General features: G+C 31.3%; 5 protein-coding genes across 10 annotated transcripts in view; 3 read left to right on the top strand and 2 right to left on the bottom strand.

Annotated features, from left to right (window-relative positions):
* Nucleotides 1-2673, top strand: part of Eif4g (eukaryotic translation initiation factor 4 gamma) — a 44340-nt gene extending 41667 nt beyond the window's left edge. For all 3 annotated transcript variants that reach the window (XM_076520846.1, XM_076520847.1, XM_076520845.1), the window contains exon 25: nt 60-2673. In XM_076520846.1, the coding sequence (XP_076376961.1) occupies nt 60-274 (215 nt within the window). In that variant the 3' untranslated portion in view covers nt 275-2673. The remainder of the gene's footprint in view (nt 1-59) is intronic.
* Nucleotides 2674-3278: 605 nt separating this feature from the next.
* Nucleotides 3279-6769, bottom strand: Burs (Cuticle-tanning hormone bursicon). The gene is made up of 6 exons (XM_076520876.1): nt 6636-6769; nt 6438-6562; nt 6208-6362; nt 4463-4574; nt 3946-4071; nt 3279-3593 (listed from the first exon to the last, which is right to left on the bottom strand). The coding sequence occupies exons 1-6, from the start codon at nt 6754-6756 to the stop codon at nt 3444-3446; spliced, it is 789 nt and encodes a 262-aa protein (XP_076376991.1). The 5' UTR covers nt 6757-6769; the 3' UTR covers nt 3279-3443.
* Nucleotides 3945-14685, top strand: Slmap (Sarcolemma associated protein). Of its 2 annotated transcripts, XR_013033116.1 has the most exons (4): nt 3945-4083; nt 4469-4631; nt 9543-13180; nt 14560-14685. XR_013033116.1 is itself a non-coding variant. In XM_076520851.1 (3 exons), exon 3 carries the CDS (start codon nt 10303-10305, stop codon nt 12676-12678), a length of 2376 nt encoding a protein of 791 aa, XP_076376966.1. In that variant the 5' UTR covers nt 3945-4083; nt 4469-4631; nt 9543-10302; the 3' UTR covers nt 12679-14368. The 2 variants fall into 2 exon arrangements, 1 of the variants encoding a protein (XP_076376966.1); XM_076520851.1 differs by lacking the exon at nt 14560-14685 and having other exon boundaries at nt 9543-14368.
* LOC143259314 (G patch domain-containing protein 11) lies at nt 6697-9647 on the bottom strand. Of its 3 annotated transcripts, none has more exons than XM_076520869.1 (5): nt 9510-9647; nt 8226-9036; nt 7858-8156; nt 7215-7788; nt 6697-6837 (listed from the first exon to the last, which is right to left on the bottom strand). In XM_076520869.1, the coding sequence occupies exons 3-4, from the start codon at nt 8141-8143 to the stop codon at nt 7247-7249; spliced, it is 828 nt and encodes a 275-aa protein (XP_076376984.1). In that variant the 5' UTR covers nt 8144-8156; nt 8226-9036; nt 9510-9647; the 3' UTR covers nt 6697-6837; nt 7215-7246. The 3 variants fall into 3 exon arrangements, with proteins under 3 accessions (XP_076376984.1, XP_076376985.1, XP_076376983.1); XM_076520870.1 differs by lacking the exon at nt 6697-6837 and having other exon boundaries at nt 7187-7788; nt 7858-8037; nt 8101-8156; XM_076520868.1 differs by lacking the exon at nt 6697-6837 and having other exon boundaries at nt 7187-7788.
* A 575-nt stretch (nt 14686-15260) lies between the features above and the next one.
* LOC143259348 (zinc finger CCCH domain-containing protein 10) lies at nt 15261-17515 on the top strand. The gene is made up of 3 exons (XM_076521019.1): nt 15261-15790; nt 16650-16935; nt 17045-17515. The coding sequence occupies exons 1-3, from the start codon at nt 15261-15263 to the stop codon at nt 17513-17515; spliced, it is 1287 nt and encodes a 428-aa protein (XP_076377134.1).
* The last annotated feature ends 802 nt before the right edge of the window (nt 17516-18317 follow it).

The following is an 18317-nucleotide window of genomic DNA, read 5'->3' as shown; positions in this document are numbered from 1 at the left end:
ACAAAAGTATAAACTATTACAATTGGATAAATTATATTAAAATTTTTTTTGTTTTGTAGGAATCCTGTTTAACATTATGACAAATTTGTCTGACTATAATATAATTTCGAGCGACGCGTTCCTGACGTGGAAAAAGAGTCCTGAACCAGCCCAACGCGAGTGGCATGGTGTTGCTACGATGGCGCTGACATCGTTTTTCACTGGCTTACAAGAAGCTGACGACGCTTCAAGTGTAGAAGACTTGTCAACAGGCGTGAATCAAGATCGTTGTTGACGATACCGTGGTCGGACGCATTATCGTCTGTTAAAAAGATTTAAATATACGTTCCCCCGTTAAAATACGCGAAGTGAGATCAAATTGCAGTTTTTTAAAAAAAAAAACGTGGTATATATTGAAGAAAAACAATGGAGTGATAATAAGTGCGGTGGTTTATGTAATATAGTCTAGAACTTCGATGGACAAGAAGTGAACGATAATAAAAAGAAGGATGTCATATAAAAAAAACGGACACACAATGGCTGAGGCCGCTATACATAATGAAGATAAAGATTAATTATTAATTATGATACAAAAGTAAATGCAAGATAATTATTATATATAATTCATTGAAATGGTTTAAAGTTTAAATAAAGCAAAAAAAAAACAACTTGAGAACATTATCGTATTTCTTATACGTCTTACGAAAGATGCGTCACTGCAGCTTGTGAATATCGCCCGAATAAAACTGAAACTTCTGATTTTTCTTTTACGCTTGAGTATTGGAGACATCAAGAACGCTTTGAATATTTTCACCTAGCGATACCCATGAAGCGACCAAAACGTGTTTGCTGTATGGCTTAGATAAAACGAATTGCAGATCGCAGGTGTGTATAAGTAGGTCAATTTTACGTAAATTAAATTTGAAAAAGTAAGCAGAAGGAAACTATTAATAACCAAGTCTGATAAAAGGGCGATGGTTCTTCCTATTATTCTAACGATTATAAACAGAATTACTAATTTATATCTTTGCGAACTTATAATGTATTCTATTGTAAGAAAAGGTAAAAAAACACGTTCGTAAACTAAGAAAAGAAAGAATGAGAGTGAAATGTGTAACATAACATTACGAAACATAGGGTTCGTAGATTATGTTGAAACTAGTAAACGGAAGGATACAAATGGTGTGCATATTAAGGCGCTACTATTTTTTAACACTAGTTATTTATAATCATTGAAAGAACAGATTATAGTGCGTGGGATGGAATGACTGCATGTAACATGGGTGGCAGGTGCCGTAGCAAATTGTATAAAATTGTTATACTAATTTAAAGTACAGTGTGAAAAATACATTTCCTTTGAATATACTATTAAACATACGAAAAGGAAATAGGTAAACTCGAGTGCAGTTATATAACGAAAGATTATTTTTATTTAATTCTAGGAAACAATTTTACATTGTTTTTGTCTAATGTTTCTCATGTTATTAAATATACTCTCCTTATTTAAGAAACTGTAATTATTGATTCGTACCGAGAACATGGAATATACTCGGCTACTTTTAAATGTAGGTACATTTCATTTAGTCCTTCATGAATACTAGATTTAATAGTCAAGGTTTTGCTCTTCATAATTTTTATGAACTAAATGTTGCTGAAGGGCTATAAATTTTCTGAATAATTATATTCGATGTTTGTTACGTACATATACATACCCATCTATGTATGTGTACATGTTATGCTTAATTATTTATAAAAAAGGTCATACTTAGTTTTCATAAAGTGGTAGTCTTAACACTCCCTTTGTAGTAACAATTTCGTTATAGCTTATTCTCAAAAGTCTAATCATTTTTATTTCGGTTTCGTATACCCCCGGTATACAACTTGTTGCATTCCAAATTCGTAGCATATTTTGCCATGGGATCATTAAATAATTGAAAGAACATTAATAAGGCAGGTCTATCGAACGAATTATTTACTTAACTTCAATCAATTTTGCCACTAAAAATGTGAAAAATAAACATTGAGAATATTTTTTTTCCAAACGAAGAAGAATGAAAAAATGTAAAGGGAGGGTGAAGAAAAAGAAAAAAAGTACATCGCTATTGATTTTTTCACACTGTAAAAAATAACATAAACATTATGAAAAAAGTATGCGAAAAATACGAGAAACATTTAACGATCTTTCAGACTCATCTCCTTGAAGGGTTTCATTCTATTGTATTGTGGAATTTATCATTCGATGAGATGAAATTTGGAACACGCCCGAAAAGCAGTAAACAAATAAAATTACGATAATTTATATATATGATTAAAATGAAAAAAAAAATATTGTTGGAAACATGTCGATAAATGATTTGCAAGTAAAAAGGTTAACATTGTAAATATTTACTAAATAAATATTGTAAGTGAAAATGGACAGATCGCAGGAATAAAAGGCAATGGCGACGCTGCGCTGTCGCGAAATTGTTGCACGTGCATGCAGCGTTAACGTGCCGACAATTTACGTATGGACACGCACGTATATTAACTGTTTATACATATATCTGCGTGTACTTACGTCTACCTTAATATACATATACATAATATAAATAAAATATCACTAAAAAAGACTCCAGAACACGATACACAAATACACATAACTTCTATGATAAATCATATCTATACAAAAAAAATAAAAAAGAACTCCATGTCAAACTGTTGTTGATTATTTTCTCGAATATAAGCCTGTCTAGATGCATCGATCGCAACGCCGAAGATGAAATATTCACTGAATTAAGTAATCTGTATATTTTTTTGTAACACCATTCGTATATTATCTTCATAACCGTAAAAAGTACATCTATAATAACGAATTATAAGCATACGATTTTGAACGAAATTAATTAAAAGAATTAAAACTAAAATTACTAGCTGATGCACTTGAAATTTAAAGATTGTAGATAATGTATACTTGACAGGATGTAATGAGCTGCAACATACCGTTAAGATGCAATAATTATAATCGTAATGTGTAACATGAATACGCATTTTCAAAACACTAGATATGCGTAATATCCTATATTGTATATTTATTACAATGTAGTTATTTTATATGTATGTAATATAACTGAAATTATTTATAACAAACTAATAAGACTTCTGATGTACACCCATCAAAATATTAGTAAACTTTCTTCTTATTTTCTTAAACAACCATCAATTTTTTTTATTGGTGAATAATAAATGGAAATGTTTTTTTAAGCAATTTTTACACACAAAGAAGGGTAAACAATTGTTTGTTACCTACATCACTATTGTGCTTATGTTTCTAATAAACATTTTTTATATTTTCAATTTCTCTATACAATTATAATATTTTAATGTTTATAATGTTTCTGACGTCTATAATTTTAAATATCAAGCAAATAAATATTTCTCCGCAATTCATTCCATTCACTATTATCAGCATATAGTCAAAAAAATGTTTATTGTAGGTCAGACGATCTCCTAAAATGAGCAGATGTTGTGAATGGTCCTTCGTCAGCGAATCCAGCAATTTCTTGAGGAATAATTGCGTACTCTTCTATACTAGTACACGGTCTGCACATACACTCCAGAGGTGCTTTGGTAATTACCTGTGAAAACATTCACATGGAATATTCCTTTTGTACATATTAACTTTAAAGGCTACAAAAAAAAATACTTTTCACTTTTTTAGATATTAATATAGCAGATGAAATCAATAATTTTATTAGACAAACGAATCACGAAAGATAATCTAATTCAAATCGCGCGCAATATTCATTTTTTATGCGTTTCCTACTGGTCGGTTAGATGAAAACAATATGGCTGTAGAAAACTCGTGGTGTCACAAGCTTTGCTCTTGATTTTAGTGTGCAAGTTATTAACTTGATAACGCGTCATTAAATTTTCACATTTATCCTACATCTTCAAGACCCTGTGATTCAGTTGAGATAATATTTTAACCTTCCGGAATTTTTTTTCGCCTGGTTTAGCCCTTGGACAAAATAAGGATACACTGGCCTCCCTTTCGCCGCTTTCTTGACAACACATGCAGCTTCTCTCCATTTGCCAAATTTTTGATCCAGACACCTGTAGAAACAGGTATGACTAAATCGATGTTCATTCATACCAAGTATTTCAAAATTTATTTTATATACATGCAGCTAAATAAAATTATAGTAGAACTTAACGACCGTGAATATAAAACTGTTTCTCAAAATCACATTTTTAACAATAACAAATGGTGTAATGACAAATACATACAAAACATTGTGTAAATTTTAATAAATCATTTCTATATTACTATTATATGGGTTATACATATATATAGCTTGTATAAAGTAGTAACATAGAGTAGTATTTAATAAATATATGATACTACTTTAGTGTAGGTAAATTAATTAATTTTAGATCAATGGTTAACCATATAATGACAATGAAAATAAATGTTTTTTTAAACATTTTTCTTATTATGTTTTACCTGCAGGTAACTGCTACAACGTCCTTTACATGCATAGCTGGGAATTGGTTTTGGTACACATCCAGGATATTGCAAAAAGTGAATAACCGGTGTGGCCTGACATTCATCAACAATTGCCTTTATAGTCCCAAAAAGAAGGCATATTAAGATACCAACTGCTATTGCATCCGTAAGTAACAGAGAAACAAAAAGAACTTATGTTTATATGCACTAGATTCACTTAATTTATATTCTGTGTATACTCATAAATACATCAAGAGAGTTTTAACAATCTAAAATGTCTTAATATATATTTGTGTGATTGTATTTTATCAAATATAAATTATACTATAGATGGAGTCTATTGCAAGAAACACTTAAATGCAATATTGTTTCCTTTATAAGAATCTCGATAGTGTAACTATTCACATTTACCAGTATGATACAGGAACATAGTTTCAGCACGATACGTTTCCTCCTGAATCTAGTACTTTACTGAGCTTATAGACTTCATGTTGTACCCTTTTATACCTTGTAGGTGGTCATGTATTCTCCCTTCCCTTCAGATGCTTATGCTAACTGCAATAGGGCAAAAAATAAATACATGATGCTATAAGTACCTTTTCTATTAAATTATAAATAACAGTTGAAATTAATTTTTTCTAGTCAATGTAGATATAAATGTTATTTTAATCAACATACATATAAAAAGTAAATTGTTCTAAGAACAATTATTATATTTCCCACTAAATAGATCAATAAAAATTTACAGAACAATTATTATGTTTCACACTAAATAGATCGATAAAAATTTACTTTAATGATTTAGGTATCTTCAAGTATTCTTAATAAATTTATAAGAATTTTAGGAACTGTTAAAAAATAGTAATGAATGGAAATTTAACTTATTGTGTACAGATCTTTCATTGTGTTTAAATTTAAAAAGAAATATATTGATAATATAATTTATATAAAACGTATTAGCTACTATTGTTACTCAAATTACTCATTACTATTTATATAAACATATTTTCTATGAAAATATAAGCAAAGCTAAATAAGATTGAAGTAATAAGTTAGAATATTGAGATATTTCAATATTTTATACAACAAAAATAATTAAGAATTTATATGTATCATATTAGCAACTGCATATTCATGATGAACTTATTACATTATTTTATAATTTTTTCTATTAACAAAAGAATCATCAATTCTTTATTAATAGAAAAAGTATTAAATTAATTCTATATCAAATTTTGTCTTCATTATGTTTTAATAACTGAGATAATTTATTTATTCTGTAATAACTTTGTTTATTGATTTATATCAATCATTGAAAAACTATATGTCAACATCATTAACATGATTAACACTGAAGTATGCAATCTCCAAGAATATAGTATATATTGAATTTATAAAACCTATCGTAATCTTATTTTAAAATTTAAATAATTTATATAATTTGAAATCACTATTTCAATTTTACTTTAGTGTGACTAATTAAATATTTAACTAATGTTTAATTATTTTTAATACTGAATTTATCCAATTCTAATTCTCAAAACTTAACTAATGTATAAAATTTAAAATAATTTTATTCATAAGTAGAACATAAATCTAAAGGAGAAGGGAAATTATTGATTACGAGTTTCTTTTGTAACTTCCATTTTATTTTAAGACCTATATTTCTTGTTATATAATTTTAAGATACAATTCGCATTATTATTTATTCATATTTTTATTACATTTATCGAGATATGTCGCCGCATTTAATACATTTACAGTCTGCTGGTTCTCGTATTTTGATTTCCATTATTCTATCTTCTTCATTTAATAATTTTATGCCATCCGCATCATAACAGTGATGTAATGTAATTAGTCTCTCCTTTAAGTAACTTTCTCGACAACAATAACATTCCTAGTAAGAAAAAAAAAGGATTATTCAATTTATATTTACATTATAAATTTTTGCTTACAGCATCTTTGTACTTGCTTTCGAAAAACCTGTAGTACTTGCAACACTGGGTTGCACTTGTGAATTACAAAATCCTTCACATTTTGTGACAGGAATATCACCACTGCATGTTCTTCTCAAATTTCCTATTTCATCATATTCATCTGAAAAAAAGAAAAAGATTTCTTTAAGTTACTCGTTTTTTAAGTTAAATACTATAATTTATTAAAGAATGACCTTTTGTAATATGTACATCTGACTGCAATGTTTCACAGCTTTCATCATCTATCATTTGAGAAACTGTGCTGCTAGTAAATACAAGTGCAGTTAATAACGAAACCATTAAAAATTTAATCATCTTAATTGTTCTATTTAATTGATCTTTGCTTTCTTGCTTGACTTTTTTCTAATGCGATACAGATGTGGTCAAAGAACTTTACTGAAATGAAAGCACAGGAAATCAAACAGATGCTTTTATACGTAGCTTTCCCTCTAACATACAGTGACTAGGGGTGGTTGAACTCCTGCTAGGATATAATAGCATAATAGTATCAGGATACTTTCCCCTGCTTTTACTCTATACAGCATTGGATTTTTTCCTTCTTGGGGACATTACTTTTTCAGTATTTTGCATCATGAATCTAATGGGTTTTTTATGTCTCAATGCACAGTAGGTGATTGTATCAAAGTAACATGACTAATATTACCTAGATCCTTAGCCTTTTATACCTTATATGGTTTCTTACAGGATTGTTAAAATATGTGATGCAGGTAAAAATACAGAGACATACTTAGTGTATTATTTTTATTACTTACACCCTTTCATTTGAACATAGTACTATTTATATTTAATGATCGTTCCTTGTATCTCCAGGACAATTGCTTAATAAATCATTTTCGTTATCGAATGCTACTCCACACCAAATACAGTAGAAATGTTTTTGTCTTAAATATTTAATAAGAATTCCTAGTCTCTCATTAATTTGATAAAGCTCTTTGACTTCGTCTTCTTCTTCCTCTTCTTCTTCATTCTCTGAATCTGTATCCTTCTCAGTTTCTTGAGGTAACCAAAACCATGGCTCCTCAGGCTTTTCTATATTTAGTTGCATATCCAACTGTTCACAAATTTTTTGACTTTTATAAAAATCTGCTTTAGACAATTGTTCAGCTTTCTTTTGTGCAATTCTGCCACGAAAGTCTTTCATAGATTTACTGTCTAATTTGCTGTTATTCGAACTGCTTTTACTTTCTATTTGTTTCCTCTTGACACCTTTTCCTAAACCATGCCTATCTAATTTGACATCAAGACCAATAGGCTCAGTTATCCCTGATTCAGTTTTGCCTATTCCTTGACCAGGTTTATATCCCATCTTCATGAGTAATTCAAAGCCTAAAATTATAGAAAGATATAAAATTATGCAAACAAAAAAGTGTATGTAATATAAATTTAAAAACAAACCTTTATTGCCACTAGCAATAGCAGAAGATAGACCTTCTTCTCTTTTTTCTTGTTCCATATATTTTACAGAATTCTTTTCTTTCATTTTCGTCTCCATTTCAATTTTCTTTTTCATTAGATCAAGTTTTCTTTTATCTGCATGTCTATATAAAAGACTTGACGAACTAGATTTATCAGTACCTTGCAAAAATTTATCTGACATGTAATCATCATCATCTGACATTTTTATTTGTATTTTCTTACTTTTATTAAAACTGACGTTGTTATAAATATTATTAAAACTCATGGAATGTAAGTATCTGTCACAATTCAAAATGTTAATTAATCGATTTATCAAAAATATGTTCAATGAGTGGTTATGTACTTACATATAAATATATGAAACATAATTTGAAATAAAACTAGAAATAATATAAAGCCAAATTAAACTCAACAAAACTTCTATTTTGTTTAATATTTCTTTAAATCATAACTTATTCAAACTACGTTTTATACTGTGAAATTTACAACACTATAGACTTTTAGGTTATTCTCAACGTTGTTATGTATAGTAAGTCGCTCAAAAAACATTGACCTTCATATGTTTTCACATAAGAACGCTTCTTATAGTATCTATTCCAAAATTCTCAATACTTCGAAATATTAATGTTGTGCAATATTCACGCAGCGGTTAATATCGATATATGTTTATTTTTGTATTGCCCAATATTAATAATTAATATTTATGTAATTAAGTATACATCGACTCAGAGTTAGTTAAATTATAAAATCAGCCGTCAAGTTTTTTTTTGCAAAAATGTTGTTCATATATGGCAACAAATAATTAATTAAAAACTCTGTTCTCTGGTCTCGCTTCAATTTGTGGATTAAGTATACAATAGTATCTGTTCTAATGTTACAACAGTTCATGAAAGTCCATTCCTATTGCACCTGCATGTATTTATGTGCTGAAAATAGCTAAATGTTAATTTTATATATAAATCGTATTTACTTTTATTGAGCAAGACTTAAATCTTAATAGTATTAAAAGCATAATAAATGCCTGATATGTAAAGTTGTTTTTATTCTGTCTTTGTTATAGGGTAACTTTTGAAAGATAGCTTTTTTTATATCAACATTATTACACTCTTCTGCAAATTATCTGAGCTCACTGACGCGATGAACAATGTCCATTAATATCTGCGAGAAAACAAATGCTTTTATAGCATACACGTTTAATTTTATGATGAAAATAAAGTATAAAAATTTAACACAATGTGCATTTTATAAAAACTCTGGAGTAGATATATCAATATTTTAGTCTACATTCATAACAAATTTATTCGTCTTCTATAAAAGTAATATCGTAAATAATATTGATCAAATAGAATAAAACGAATAAAATTCTGTATCATTTTACTATTTTATTACATTTTTACTTTGAATGAATATTGTATCTTTTCTCGTAAACAAAAAATTTTCGTTTAGCTTCCCCTCTTCATTACCATTGCAAAGTTACTGTTTTACTTTACATAAAAAGATACGGTAGCTTTTATTATATTAAGCCACTTTTAATAAACTATTGTTGACATTTTAAGATACAATTATCAATACATTACTTCTTTTTATATCTCAACTATTCGATGTGATGTAGCACGCCCAAGTATACCTACGTTTGAATTTGCTACACCGTTGTGTTCATATAGATGACTATACTGCCGCCGGTCGATAAACAGCGAAACGCGGAACTGAAGAGCATTGAGTTACAGGAACGTGGACCACTTGTATCTCGATACAGTAATGCAATAGTCCGAGAACAATATTTTTGGTCTGGATTTGTTCAGTTGATCGCAACATTGTTCTTTTAATCGTGTTCGGGTGTTGATCACGGCATCGAGTGTATTATGATTCTCGAATGAACCTCCTCGAACGTACAATTGAAGACTTTAAAGTGCAAGGAAACTGGTGCGAAGGACGAAAGTGTGAAAGCGTACGCTTACCGCTACTTGCGCAGAGAAACATATCTTTTCGCTGTGCTTAAATCGTACGGAAGACTCATTTTCATTATACTCCGAGGAAAATCAGAGCCAACGGATTTTCGAACTCCGTCGATCCACATGTTCTTAAGCTGATTAATTTGCAAATACAGTGTAATTGTATTCTTTCCTACGAACCGATTTATGACAAGTAGTAAAAGGAACATTATAGAAGACTGTTGGAGTTACAACAGAATTTTTTTCTCTGTCGCGGAAACATGTGAATTCGTATGTCACGCCTATCCCGACATATCTTACGCCTCGAACAATCTATAAATGGTAATTGTGTTGAATTCCGCGATCCCGTGTAAACAATAAACAGTACCGTGATAAACTGACACATCAGCCACGTTCAATGACACTAAACGAGTGACTTTCAATTTTCAACCTTGCTTTTTATTTTGGTGTGGTAATAGTTTTTTTATCGGCTATGGTTGTAGCCAGTGGTGGATGGGTACAAAATGCCAGTTTTCCTGCCGGTCAGAATATAAACGCTACGCAGAACAATAAAATGACAGCCAAAGGTGTCTTAATCTGCCGAGAGAATTCCCATCCTTTTCAGGAACGTACACTGACATTGGAACAACCAGTTAAAATTGGTCGTTCTGTAGCAAGAGCTACTGCTGCACCTAATAATGCAATCTTCGATTGTAAAGTATTATCCAGAAATCATGCACTGTTGTGGTATTCCAGTGGGAAGTTTTACTTACAAGATACGCATAGTAGTAATGGTACATTTATTAATAATCAGAGACTTAGTGCTGCCGGTTTGGAATCAGCACCTAAAGAAGTTCATTCGGGTGATATAGTGCAATTTGGAGTGGATGTGATGGAAAATGCAAGAAAGTTTAAACATGGGTGTATAGTAGCAACACTAAAATTATATTTGCCTGATGAAAAAGAGGCTAGTGTTAATACATCGGTTCCATCGACCGTTAATAATGTTTCCCTTGAGGATTTATATAAGTTGAACCAAGTAATGCAAGAAGCTTCGAGACGAGAGAAAGCACTTCAATCTAAGCTTGGATACCTTCAGCAGCTTGTGGCAAATACTCGGATAGTAGCTAATCAGTCGTGGCAAGCACTGATAGCAGAAGATCGACTGTTGTCTTGGGTAGAGACTATTGAAAGCCAATTGAGTGTTTATTCTAAAAATTATACAGAAGATAAAATTAGGAATGAGTTAGTAAAACTTCTGGAAGAAAAAGCACAATACCAAAACGCGGCAAAAGAAGAATTACAGAAGTTATTACAAGAAAAACTGGAGATATCTCAACGACAAGTTCAATTACAAGAACGTTTAAATGAAACGGAAGAGGAGTGTCAGAGTCTTCATAACATAGGAAAGCATACTCAAACTGAACTTCAAATGCTGAGTAGAAAATACTCAGACACGCAGAAAAAACTTCAGGAAACTACAAATAAATTGAATGAGACTGAAGAGAAAATGAAAGATATGATGCAAAATGTAGAGCAAGAGAAGAAAGAACTTTTAAAAAGACTTGAAGATCAATCTAGAATTGAGAAATGTCTACAAGCAATGTTACGTAATTCCAGATTGGATTCTGTTAATATTTATAAACAGATCACTGCCCTCAGAAATTATATGCAGATTTTGCAAGATATGAATAAAAAAAAAGTTACAGATGACAACTTGGAAACAAAGGATGAAGAAAATCCAATCGAAGCCATTAACATTATTCTTAATAAACTGAATTCTATACAAGCAAATAACATGGAGATTGACATGGAATCTAGTTTATGTCCTTTGAAAGATGAACAGGATAATCAAATTAATTCACAAGACATTGATACAAATCAGTTAAATAATTCTGATATTTCCTTCACAAAAGAACAATTAGATGATTCGTTGTCTAACAATGACAATGTAACAGAATATATTTTGCCACCACCATCTCGAAAAACATTGGTTAATGGAAATGTAAATATAGACAATACAGATATTAACTCAGAGTCTGATACCAATTCTGATGCAACAGATGATGTATGCAGTATTACCAGCGATGATACAAGTGAGAAATCTGTTATAGAAATAAAAAGAGAAGAACCTACTTATGTAGTAGCAGAAGAAATGTTTGTACCCTACTATAAAATGGAAGTACGATTTGCATGCGAAGAAAATAGTAATCAATTGGAGGCCTCCCATCAACTCGAGGCCACTTTGAAGAAAAAGGAAAGTGAAGAACGAGAAACTGAGGTTGAAAGTATGAATAGCAGTAAATCTTCAAACGAGTCTGTTCCCATAGAAGCTAATCAGCACAAGAAGAAGGACGAAGGAGACAAAGACAGCACTGAATTGAATGCAGAATGCGATGGAGAACATTTGGAGGGAGATTATGTTAAAACATTGAAACCTATGTCTAAAAGTGATGCACAGCAAACTTTGTTCACAAGAGACTACCTACTACAAGCCTTAATAAGTTCTTTAGATTCTTTAAAACTGGAAGATAACTTAGAGTCACAACAAGCAGTAAAAATGGAGTTAGAAACTCTGAAAGGCTGGTTAATTAATGAACCTCCTGAAGAAGTAATAGAGAAATTGAAGAAATTATATTATCGTGCCAAGAATGAATCTCAAAGAATTCAAGAGTTGCATGAGGAGTTAGTCATTTTAAAGGAGAAATATAATACCTTTGTTGAGGAAAAGGCAGAACTCTCAAAGAAGTATACAGCTCTTAGAACACAATGCGGTGATTTATTAAACACAACCTATTCTGTACCAATACAGTATGTAGCACCCATCGCAATTATGTTAGTATGGGTGTTACTACAAAAGATATTTTAACATGTTGACAGACACACCGGCTATAGCCGTCCAATAGTATCTCATTTGTCAGATAAATTTTAGCAAAATTCAGTGTGGTTTGTTTTCAACATCATTAGGTGTCCGTTAACATATTTGCTCTGGTATCATATGTACATATAATTTTCACTAGTAACATTGTATTTCCTTTTGTATTGGTAGTACTGCGATAAAGATATGAAATGTCTAAAACATAGTTTGTTAAAAAGCTCTCAAGTAAGCAAGACAAATGAAAGAGGTGTGTAGTTTCAACAAAAATTCTAACATTTTTATATGAACAAAGTATAATAAGAATTGTATATATTTTTCCGATACAATTGTTGAAGCACCAATTACAGAATCTTCTCTAACAGATAACAGAGGTGAAGCAGAAATATGCCATGTTACCATTTTAACATGTTACCATTTTAGGCGAAATATAGGGGAAACCACATAAAATGTTCAACATGCTGCCAATCTCAATATCATATCTTCCTAAAATATGGTATTAATCTATATTTACTATACTGCACACTTTGCGTCATTATTCTTTGCAATTATTTCCAATGTTGCATGTCCAGCGACTTGGATGTTTGTTATATAAATTACAAATAATATTTATATATGATGGTCAATTTTTATAAAGAAAAAAGATCTCTCGATGTATTCACTATCTTAACGAATTTGCTTTTACTATTTCGTCTAGCGTTAACAAGCTATGAATTTTAAAAAAGAGGAATACTCTCGATATTTATTTCAATAATTGGAATATACTTGTGCATTGTATGTAATTCGATTTCTTTAGTATCTATTTATTATTACTCATTTCTCAAAGAAATAACTCTAAAAGATCAAAGATCGAATTATTCTGCTTTCCTTTTTCGCGAATCAATTGTAAATTCGTTAACTTAATTAAACAATTTATTTAAATGTTAGCATTCATCGATTTCAAATTGCAGCTGTTTTTTTATATTGTTTTGTGTATATATAAAAATAATTTGTTGATAAAAAAAAATTCGACGTTTAATGTATTTTATTTTATTAATCATTTCTCGAATTTCTGTTTCGTTATGCATCCGGTACTTCGATGATTCTTGCTGCTTTCAAATTAGCAATCTGTGACTGTATCGTAGGAATTATCGAAGCACTTTGCACTGTTTCCTCTCTTTATTGGTAGCATGAAAATAGAAGCATATCCGTACAAACGACCTAATAAATGTTGAGATACAAAACAAAACGATATTTCAGTGGGAATGTTTCGAGTATGACTTTCGTTCAAATCGGTGTTTTAAACGATTTCGCAAAAAAATGGCCTAGCTATCTGTCTATATCTAAAAAGGAGTTCTAGTTATACTTTTCTATTGATTCTTTTTATACGATTGAAATTATCCGTATTTTTCTCAAACCTAATTAGTTTAGTTACAGTGCCATTACTCGATCTATTTCTGTCCTGTTCCGATGTCATAAATATTGATCCATACACGTGAAAATTATAAAGTATAATCAATTTTCCAAAAAAGGACATTGGCCTACTGGTTGTGGGCGTTACTTTCTTGGCAGATTGAAATTATATTAAGATCGAGAAGGTTTATACAAATAAGAATAATACTGTACATAACAACTGTTGATATAATCTTACTACCCATGTAATAGTCATTATATAAAAAAAAAATAAAAATTAACTTAACGGAAACGCCTTTTACTGTTTTCACCTGTTCAAAAACACCGAATGTTCACCGACGCACCAATTCTCTTTTTTTTCTGTTCTCGACTTAGGCGCCGTGGCACAACATTAATGTATTTGATAAATGTGAAACTGTGATCCTATGCTATAAGTCGAAGCTTCTGTAACAACTAAAGTTTTCAATGATTTATTTGTTCCAGTGATTAACAGACACAGGCGTACTTCATTGTATTATTTAAATTACAATAAATCTAATTGTGCGACAATAAATCGAATAAAACAAATTTATTTGAGAAATGTTTTCATAGCAGATGTTAATATTCAAATTTGTATTACATTAATAGCAAAAGTTGCTCATTACTTGAAAACCAAAAATTATCATTACCTAATAGTAAGTAATTACCTATTTCAGGCATCTATGTAGCAAATATTTACATTGTGCTTACGAGAATAGCTCTCACTTATTGAAACGCTTTTCCAATTGTACGGTCCATGTTCAATTCATCGTATCTACTAAATTATTAAATTATTTAAACTTATTAACAGACGTTCAAATGATGTGTTATATTAAAAAGAAAAATATTAATCATTTTTTTTTTTCAATAAGTTTCTATTCGATTGTGATCTCGGGAAATGCTTTTAAAGAATTTATCAGGATGTTGAACAATTAACTCTGAATCACTGATTTTTAATAGACTGTTGAGTAAGTGCTGGCATGTAAAGTATTAACGTCAATGGCGTCTTTTCAATTGCTGGTCGATTAGAGAGATAGAAATCAGAAGCACAAATAATACCATTGATGTATTATTGTGCTTTTTCATTGATCCCACGTTAATTTTTATATTACAGCATTGTAATGATTTCTTTTATAGTTGCAGCGTATAATCGCAATGTATTATCGATGAAGAAGCTGAAAAGAAAGTCGGATAGTGCGAGAGGCGGGCTAGTGGACAAGATAGCAGGTGCACTGAATGCGAGCGGCGATGTGTCGCCCACCCGTGTGTGCAGAGACTTTCTGCGGAATGTTTGCCACAGGGGAAAGCGTTGCAAATATCTACACGAACGTTCGGAGGATGACCCCATAGACGAGTACACGTTCTGCCATGATTTCCAAAACGGAATGTGTAATTGGCCCGGATGCAAATTCCTCCATTGCACCGAGAATGAAGAGAAAAGGTTCAGAGCGACCGGGGAGCTGCCTGCACATATTTTAACTAGGCTAAAAAACAACAATGAGAAGCCCGAGTATCCAATGTGCAAAGACTTCATCAAGGGCAGCTGCCAGAGGACCAACTGCAAGTTCAGGCATTGGAAGAACGAGGAACCGCAGCATAACTTAATCGCGGTTTCCCATCACAGCGTGTCCAGGCCGCAGCACAATTTCAATGGTACCAGTAACGGAGAGAATCGTAGATACGAAGAGGATAGAAAGTAAGTGTATCAACGGCCGAGACTGCTCAGGATTTTTTTTTTTTTCTTAGCGTGAAACATTATTCAAACGTGCATCGTCAGTAAATGCGTCTCCGTGGGAGAAAAGAATGTTTATTGGTACATGTACTTCGAATACCAAATAGAATTTCAGCTGACTAAGTGGAGGATAAATGTCTGCATATAAATAGACAACCTGTTATGTAACCCGGCACACTCCTTTAGCATTATGAATGAGGATATATACACAGTGTCCAGGTCATAACGGTTTGGTTCATTCAATTCGTTCTTGTACGAACGCATCATATAAATGCTTGTAATTAAATTATACCAATGAAATATGGAACACCTATCTTTTTTTTTAAACGAATTCCAAATGCAAAAATGATGACAAAATTTTATGATTCACGATTTAGTTACATGCAGTTTTGTATTCCCGGAAACTTGAACTGCAACGCGAGTGTGCAAAAAAAGATAGATGTTAACAACTATGGTATTTTAGCACGAATTTCTGGTCGAATAATAGTTCGAAGAGCGTATTTAAGCTGTTCTTTTGCGAAATATGGGAATGTACATGGTGTCACATTTAAATTTTCAAATTAATTACAGATAAAACTTTCGAAATTTAAGAGTCACTATCACACCTTCAAACATATTGCAGAACTTTCATTCTGTACATCCTAAGTACTGGAATTTTATTTTTATTTATTTTTGTTAACTATAATATAGCTTCCATAATAACTACTGAAAAGAATGTTTCACAATGCTGTGTACACTTTTTAAACATTATAACTTACATACAATTGAACATTATAACTTTGAACATACAACTAACTAACTATATGCTTATATATTTTTACAGTTTTCACTGGCAGATGGAAGATCAGCATAGTTTAGTAACAAACAATGGCTACAATGCATCTTCACACCCCCCTGATTACATAGGACCTCCTGAACCAAAAAGACGGATAGTGTCCGGTGAAACAGTTGTCCATTTCGAAGCTTCGCCGTTGGTTGGCCAACATACAGCTCAACCAGTTACTCCAGGATATTATTATCCCGTGATACCCCGCAACGAAGCTAGGGCAATTGTTTTGGAAGATGAGAATGCGCTATTACGGAAAAAGATAGAAGAATTGAAAAAACAAGTTAGTTTAATTGAATCAACGTTTAATAACTATTTTATTATATAGAGTGTACCATTTTAATTTCTCCTTGCAATTATCTTTTGAACTACTTGTTATTCAAACTACACAGGTTAGTGACTTAACAGCAACTAATGAGTTTCTCTTGGATCAAAATGCTCAGTTAAGAATGTCTGGAAAAAGAACTGCGAACGTAACAGCAGTTACAGTCCCAGCAGTGACCATTACAAATACAGTTCCACCATCGCAAGCTCCAACACCTCAACAAATGGTGAATGCAGCAGTAGCAGCTGGAACGTTACGTACTGTTACCGCAAGTGTTGCGACTGTTCCAGTAAGTATAGCCACAGTCGCACCTGTTTCTATTGCAGCAGTTTCAATGGCACCGGTGTCCATACCGCCACCCATCGTCACGATGGCGCAGCAAACTATCACGATGAGCGGATCAGGTCCACAAGCAACTAATCAACAACCTCAGAACACACAGCAACCTGCCAGCTTGCCTCTATCAATATCTGGTGCGACTGCACCGCTTGTTTCTTATCCTATAATGACTCAAGAACTTAGGCCCGTGTTGCAATAAATTATAGGCGAGAAAAGAACGTAAAAAAATACCTCAGATACCTACATTGATGAGTCAAGGATGCTGTGTTTTGCATTCAGTCTTTCAAACTAATAACGTATTTCTACTATTTCTCTTAAGTGTAAATGGTAGACGTATAAAATAGATGATGTCTACAATTGATCAATAGTATATTCTTTAGTGAGATTCAATGTTGAAAATATCACAGTAGTTAATCAAATACTACATCCATAGATCTTTACTTAGAAATTTCTAGAAATTTATCGTACAGGACAAACGTAACGATCCATGACTGTTTTTAGTAGTACAACTTTAATGATATTACTCGGATTGGGAGTCCCTCGAATCTAGAAATTTCGTTTCTTGAAGTGATTTATCATATAAATGATAAATACTATAATGTCCAAAGTGTGTATAGACATAGACTAACGAAGATTCAAATTTAGAATCATGAGAAAATGATTTAAAATAATATTCTCTTATCCTTTTCTTAATATCCTAGTGACAGTAGAGAATACAAATAATTTTGTAGGAAATTTTTTGTATCATTAAAAAAAGAAGATAATCAGATATTAATAGGAAACATAAATTTGTAAATTACAAAAAGGATAGAAGGTAAATTAGGATAACGTGTTAAGATAAGTACAAAAGAGAATGAAGTATGTAAGTGAAATATAGTAAAAGTTCAAAGGTTAAGGTTTATTGGTGCGTTGAAAATGGTGATGAATCTTACGACTGTTCTGTACGCAAATGCTGTAAATAGTATTCTGTTGCTTCCTTGTTTCGTCAGAAAAAATTTTGT

This window comes from Megalopta genalis, chromosome 4 (assembly GCF_051020955.1).
Source record: "Megalopta genalis isolate 19385.01 chromosome 4, iyMegGena1_principal, whole genome shotgun sequence".
Classification (NCBI taxonomy): domain Eukaryota; kingdom Metazoa; phylum Arthropoda; class Insecta; order Hymenoptera; family Halictidae; genus Megalopta; species Megalopta genalis.
This window is presented reverse-complemented; position numbering and strand designations above follow the sequence as displayed.

Excerpts from the sequence above, each read along its gene's own strand:
- Burs (XM_076520876.1), bottom strand. The coding sequence starts at position 6,756 with ATGATTAAATTTTTAATGGTTTCGTTATTAACTGCACTTGTATTTACT. Across the intron at positions 6,563-6,635 it reads AGATGTACATATTACAAAAG|ATGAATATGATGAAATAGGA; the intron begins GTCATTCTTTAA and ends TCTTTTTTTCAG. Across the intron at positions 3,594-3,945 it reads GCGAAAAAAAATTCCGGAAG|GTAATTACCAAAGCACCTCT; the intron begins GTTAAAATATTA and ends ATGTTTTCACAG.
- LOC143259314 (XM_076520869.1), bottom strand. The coding sequence starts at position 8,143 with ATGAGTTTTAATAATATTTATAACAACGTCAGTTTTAATAAAAGTAAG. Across the intron at positions 7,789-7,857 it reads TATTGCTAGTGGCAATAAAG|GCTTTGAATTACTCATGAAG; the intron begins GTTTGTTTTTAA and ends CTATAATTTTAG.
- Slmap (XM_076520851.1), top strand. The coding sequence starts at position 10,303 with ATGGTTGTAGCCAGTGGTGGATGGGTACAAAATGCCAGTTTTCCTGCC.
- LOC143259348 (XM_076521019.1), top strand. The coding sequence starts at position 15,261 with ATGAAGAAGCTGAAAAGAAAGTCGGATAGTGCGAGAGGCGGGCTAGTG. Across the intron at positions 15,791-16,649 it reads AGATACGAAGAGGATAGAAA|TTTTCACTGGCAGATGGAAG; the intron begins GTAAGTGTATCA and ends ATATTTTTACAG. Across the intron at positions 16,936-17,044 it reads TAGAAGAATTGAAAAAACAA|GTTAGTGACTTAACAGCAAC; the intron begins GTTAGTTTAATT and ends CAAACTACACAG.